Consider the following 6,677-nt stretch of genomic DNA (forward strand, 5'->3'; position numbering starts at 1 on the left):
GCCGCGCGTCGCGACGGTAGAGGGCCTCTCGACGTCGCGAGAAGGCCACTCGCCGAACGCCTACGAGTTTGTTGGCCGCGCGTGCGAGCAACTCGCCACTCCGGATGGCATCGCCTTCGGTGGACTTGAAGATCGGCGACTGGGCAACACCAAGGGGAGGCTCGTGCTGATCTATTGTCGCCGGAGAGACCATATCCGGTGTTCCCCCTTATTAAGCCTACAAAACAAAAAACACAAAAACGGAGCTGCTGTGGCACAGAGCAGACGGAAGAGGGAGAGGTGGGGCGAGGGGGAAGGAGCCGAAGCTCCCACCCCCTCGAGAGAGACGGGTTCGAGGCGCTGAGGGAGGCGGCGGGTTCGGGAGAGACGAGAGAAGTCTTGGGTGGTTTTCACCTGCTGATCTGAACTCTGATTGACTATGCTTTCTTTGTAGAAGTAGATCAGTAGGATCAAGAACATAAAAATAACAACCAGAACTTCTAATGGAATAAGAACCCTTCAATAATTAAATTTGTAATTCTCGTCGACTATACTTGAACTACAAGAAACTATCAATTTTACCGAACTTCTTCGGCAATCCTCTTTTATTTTTCAATATATTTTAGTTAAGAAAAGTCTTCTTACAAACGATTTCGCGTGCCCGGTACATGTATCATATTTGTGTATTAATCAAAGTACTTAGCTAGCTTTCTTGAACATAACCTTGAACGGCACATCACTCAGAGCCAAATTCCTTTTCCCGTCCACGATATAAATCCCAATATCTCTGCACAAAACCTTGCAGAAACTGCACACCGTAGGACAGAAAACAAGCTTGTAATCATCATCGTATTTCTCGATCTTAAACCAGTTGCTGGTCGTTTCAGGACCAGGGTTGCCTTCAACCCCACCACTCGTCACAAACCACTGTTTTATCAAATCATCGTAGCTGTCAAGCTTCCATACAGGCGACTGAACACAAATGGTGGCAGCAGTGAACTTGATGTTCAGGTCTGTGGAGACGCGTACGCCTTTCCTGGGTTCCACAGGGAAAAACTTCAAGGGGAGACCGTGGAATACCTCTTGCTGTTCCTGGACAACATCGAGTGGGCAGGTCTTGTTCCTGGAGCTGGAAAGGGTGAGTCCTCCGCCTCTCCCGCGGAAAACTGGCAATATATGATAATCAACGCCTACTATGAGCTTATTTCCGGATATGTCGAGCACTGGAGCAGGCACAGCGTTGGCAGCACCAGGAAATGGTTTTGATGCGAGAGCGAAGAGAAATACGAGTAGTAGCATGCGCGCGCGCAGCTGCAGCAATGCAGTCTGTACCATTGCGTCTGGTCTTTTGTTTCACTCTATTTTCTTTTTATTGTATAAATGGGCGTAGATAAACAAGTATTTATAGAGATGATGTGGTTCTAATTCAAGTACACCTTGGATGAACTTGGAAGAATTTTTATTATTTTAATTTGGTTTCATAAATAATTGATTTAGTTTTCATAATTATAAAAAAGAGATTTGCTTTTTTATTATGATAAAGATGTTTATCTTATTTGACATGTATATAATTATCCTATAAAAAGAGATCAATATTTTATATTTAATAACAATTAAAAATAAGAAAAATATAGCCATCAAAATCTATCTTCCTTTTTTTTCATTCCCCGTCTCTTTTTTTAATATGTTTTATATATATATATATTTTTATCATGATTTAGAGTTGGGTGCGGGCACGTTGTAAGAGCATTATTACGCTGTCCACCAACGCCCCATGCCTCATCCACTTGAACGGGTTTGACTGACACATCCCAAAGAGCATTATTTATAGAAAAAATGATTTATATACAATATTTTTTACAACTATATTTTAAATAAAAAGGATTTTTATAAAACATCTTATCAAAATTGTTAGACCAAGTATTCCTCAACCTTTCAAAAGTGCTTCTGCAACCGATCCTCTCCAGAATCAGCATGAATCACAACCTTTCAAAACTGCTCCTGCAATTAATCTCCTCCAGAATCAGCATGCATCAGAATCTTAATTCCTTGATTTCCTCTTTTACGTGTATCTTGCTATTTTGTCATACTTTCCATCTTGTATATTGCCATATTTAATTTCTGTTTTGTACGTTACTATGTTACCATGTTTAACTCTTATAAAGCTGTACTATTTAAATGAATATAGCAAAAGGAATAAGGCAAGTTGGCCTCCTCTGTTTTTATCCATACAGACCTTCGGTTTCTTACATGGTATCAGGCCTCTAAGGCTCACGCCCAACAAAGTAAGATCCTACGACCACACTTCCGCACCACAATGGCCTCTTCCCTATCGAATACACCTCAATTTCAGAAATTGGATGGCTCCAATTACCTCACCTGGAGAATCCAATTTCCGGTTTTTTGGAAGAGTCACGACATGGTTGGTTTAGTCGATGGCACCAATCCTGCCCCAGCCAAGACTCTACCCGATAACTCCATAAATCCTGAGTACAATAACTGGTCTAAACAAGATAACAGTGTACTCAGTTGGCTTTATGCCTCTATCATTGAAAAACTTGTCTCCACTGTCCTCAATCTGGAGACTTCCAAGCAGGTATGGGACGCTCTTCAAGCTCGTTTTTCCTCTACCTCACGCTCTTGCATTGCCTTTCTCAAAAGGCAACTTCAAACCATTTCACAAGGCAACCGATCCTGTCTCTCGTACATTGAAGAGGCTAAGCTCTTCTCCGATCAATTATCTGCTGCCGGCAAACCAGTGGATGAGCAAGACCTCATCACATATCTCTTGAGCGGACTCAAGCCACAATGCCCTTTGTCACTGCTTTCACTTTTGCAACGAGGGACAAAGAATTCACCCTGGACGATTTTCAGACAGAACTGTTGAGCTTTGAGACGTTGATGGAGGCTTCAAACCCCTCAGTCCCTTAGGAGACCAGTTTTGCATTTGCAGCAACCCAGTCCAAAAATACGTTCCTAAAGAAAACGAAAGGGCCTGGCTTTTCATCTCAATCTCGTTCCCTGATACACTCTAATCGTCCACTTACCCATTCGGCCTCTTCAAACAATAAGACTGATGCGTCTCCATCCCTTGATAATCGTCCCATTTGTCAAATTTGTGGTAAAAAGGGTCACACGGCACTTGACTGTTACCATCGGTTTGATTTTTCCTATCAAGGTCGCCACTGACCATCAGATCTAGTTGCTATGGCTGCTGAAGGTAATACCTCTTATGCTCAATAGGTGTGGTATGCAGACAGTGGGGCTAATGCTCATATTACTAGTAATACGGCAAATCTCACCGACTCGCAACCCTATGAAGGAGAAGAAACAATCCCTATGAAGGAGAAGAAACAATCACGGTTGGAAATGGCTCAGGTTTGGTGATAAAAAATATGGGTACCACATCTCTCACCATAAATCATTCAAATTTCACTCTCTCTAATGTTCTTCATTGTCCAAATGCATCCTCAAATTTAATCTCTATTAACCGTTTTTGTTTGGATAATGATTGTTATTTTATATTAACTAGAAATGATTTTTCTGTGAAGGAGAACAACACGGGGTGACTTCTACTCCAAGGGCAAGTTAAGAATGGACTCTACCCAATTGCAGACAATAAATCTTGTTCAAATAAAATTTCCTGTTTTGCGACAAGACTCGGCATGTCCACAACTCTTGCCACATGGCATGATCGTCTAGGCCATCCATCTCAAGTTGTTTTAAATAAATTGATTCATTCCAAATATTTAAATGTGTCTACATCCAATAAAGAAGAGTTTTGTTCATCAAGCCCTTTAGGGAAATCTAAACAATTACCCTTTAGTAGCTCAACTCGTCAAACCAATCACCCTTTAGAACTTATTCGTTCAGATGTATGGACATCTCCTGTGTATTTGGTTGGTGGATCAAAATATTATGTTCTTTTTATTGATGATTTTTCTCGTTTTACTTAGTTATATCCCATTAAGTTTAAAAATGAGGTTTTTCCAATTTTTAAACAATTTAAGGCTCTAGTTGAAAATGTTTTCTCTTGTAAAATCCAACAATTACAAACTGATAATGGTGGAGAATTTCTCTCCATCATTTTCAAATCTTTTTTACAAGAGCATGGCATTTTTCACTGATTAACGTGCCCCCATACCTCTCAACAAAATGGGATCGCTGAGCGAAAACATCGTCATATTGTTGAAACTGGGTTAACTCTTCTAGCCCGGTCCCACCTACCGAATACATATTGGCCCGATGCTTTCCTAACATCCATTTATCTCATAAATCGACTCCCAACCAAAGTGCTACAAAATTTAACGCCTTTTCACATTCTTCATCAAAAAGTTCCCAAATATTCACATCTAAAAATTTTTGGATCAGCATGTTTTCCTTTACTCAGACCATATCAATCTCACAAATTATCTTTTCGGAGCAAGGAATGCATCTTTATCGGCTATGCTAGTCAACGAGGCTATCGATGTCTTGACTATTGTACTGGCCGTGTATATGTGTCGCGTAGTGTCATTTTCAATGAACAACTTTTCCCTGCAAAACGTGGAGTCCTGTCTTCGCTTGCCTTGCTGAGTACACTTTCCCCAGGTATATCTCCTTCTACTTCATTTCTTCCCCTCTCTACCTTTTCTAATTCTTCTCCAACATCCACAACCGAATCGCTCCCTCTTCCCCAACCATCAACCATCCCTGAAACCGAATCGGTCCCATTTCCGCACTCTCCAACAATTGACAACCCAAATATTGCCACTTCCCAAGAAATTAGCAGTCCACCCACTCTACCGAACCCTCAATCTGCCATTGAAATTTCCACACCATCGATTCCCTCTGCCCTCACATCTGCAACCGAAATCCCCACACTATCGATTTCAATCCACCCACCAACTCAAACCACCAACTCCATCAACCAAGCAAATGACCCACGCAGAAAGTTACAAGCTTATTGTGACTCCGATTGGGCGGGCAATCCCGATGACCGTAGAAGCACAACAGGCTATGGCATCTTTTTAGGACAAAACCTCATCACATGGACAGCAAAGAAACAACCAATAGTCTCCAAGAGTAGCACAGAAGCAGAGTATCGAAGCTTGGCCATCGCTACTGCTGACATATACTGGATCCGAATGCTCATGAAAGAACTGGGACTGCTTCTACCTTCAACTCCAACAATCTGGTGTGACAACATTGGAGCTATTGCCTTGGCATCTAATCTGGTATTTCATGCTCGAACCAAACATATTGAGGTAGACTACCACTTCATCAGAGAAAAAGTCCTAAACAAAGACATTCAAGTGAAACACATCTCTACACAAGATCAGGTTGCAGATCTATTCACCAAAGGTCAAACAGCTCCGAGATTCACTTTCTTAAGGTCCAAACTAATGGTGATTTTGCTCCCCATCACTTTGAGGGGGGGTGTTAGACCAAGTATTCCTCAACCTTCCAAAAGTGCTTCTGCAACCAATCCTCTCCAGAATCAGCGTGAATCACAACCTTCCAAAACTGCTCCTGCAATTAATCTCCTCCAGAATCAGCATGCATCAGAACCTTAATTCCTTGATTTCCTCTTTTACGTGTATCTTGCTATTTTGTCATACTTTCCATCTTGTATATTGCCATATTTAATTTCTATTTTGTACGTTACTATGTTACCATGTTTAACTCTTGTAAAGCTGTACTATTTAAATGAATATAGCAAAAGGAATAAGGCAAGTTGGCCTCCTCTGTTTTTATCTATACAGACCTTCGGTTTCTTACAAAAATAATATTATTTTATAAAAATACCTTACTATGTCATTACTCTATTTATAGACATGTTCTCATCCTCTTTTAAAAGTCGTCAAACCCACCTCATGTTTGGCCTCATTTAAAGAGTTTAGAAATATAGTAACTTGATTCAACGTTTTCGGCCTTCGAATCACTTCTGATGTGCATGCATTAAAGCGGGATGAGAACATGACATGACAACCTTAGTTCACATGGGGAAAAGTCACGCAACGGTTGAGAAATTGAGCCAAGGGACTTCTCTAAGGAAAAAACTCGAATCCATACCTATTTTAAAGAAAGTGGAGTAGATCTCTTTCTTTCTTTCAGAACCTCTTTATGTGATTTTTCTCGCTATCTTACTAAGTCCCCAGTGTAAATAAGGAATAGCGAACCAAAGCGGACCATCACTTCGAAGATATTTGGTTTTGAGTTCTTCCCAAATATCAAGTGCAGTTGTGAAATATAAGAGATTGCCACGAATTTCTTTGGCAATAGAATTCATCAACTAAGATAAGACCAAATTGTTTGCTCTCAGCCAAGCAACTCGAAGTCTAGGATTATCAAGAATGGGTTGAGTCAAGCTTCCATCAATAAAGGTAATCTTGTTCTTCACAGTAAGGGCAACTGACAGAGATCTACTCCATGCAACGTAATTCTCGCCAGTGAGAATTTCAGAAACCAGAAGAACACTAGGATTATCTGATGGATGTAGATAGTAGGAACTTGAGGAATCATTAGAAGGATTCACCAGAGGAGGAGGAGAAGAACCATTAGAGGATTCTGCCATAGAAGCAGAATAAAGAAAACAAGAGTTTTCAAGAAAAGAATTAAGAAAAAATATCGAGAAGGAAGCGGAATGCTTATAAACGATGATACCATGTAAAATTTAGGACTTCGAACAAGAAAAAGAGGAATTGAAAAAGAAAGCT

General features: G+C 40.6%; 2 protein-coding genes across 2 annotated transcripts; one reads left to right on the forward strand and one right to left on the reverse strand.

Annotated features, from left to right (window-relative positions):
- Window positions 1–604: 604 nt before the first annotated feature.
- On the reverse strand, window positions 605–1,328 carry LOC109012246 (kunitz trypsin inhibitor 5-like). Its single transcript, XM_018993783.2, has one exon. It carries the CDS (start codon window positions 1,312–1,314, stop codon window positions 679–681), a length of 636 nt encoding a protein of 211 aa, XP_018849328.2. The 5' UTR covers window positions 1,315–1,328; the 3' UTR covers window positions 605–678.
- Window positions 1,329–3,055: 1,727 nt separating this feature from the next.
- LOC118344685 lies at window positions 3,056–5,534 on the forward strand. Its single transcript, XM_035685791.1, has 3 exons — window positions 3,056–3,100; window positions 3,223–3,357; window positions 4,407–5,534. The coding sequence occupies exons 1-3, from the start codon at window positions 3,056–3,058 to the stop codon at window positions 5,532–5,534; spliced, it is 1,308 nt and encodes a 435-aa protein (XP_035541684.1).
- Window positions 5,535–6,677: the final 1,143 nt, after the last annotated feature.

This window comes from Juglans regia, chromosome 15 (genome assembly GCF_001411555.2).
Source record: "Juglans regia cultivar Chandler chromosome 15, Walnut 2.0, whole genome shotgun sequence".
NCBI lineage: Eukaryota > Viridiplantae > Streptophyta > Magnoliopsida > Fagales > Juglandaceae > Juglans > Juglans regia.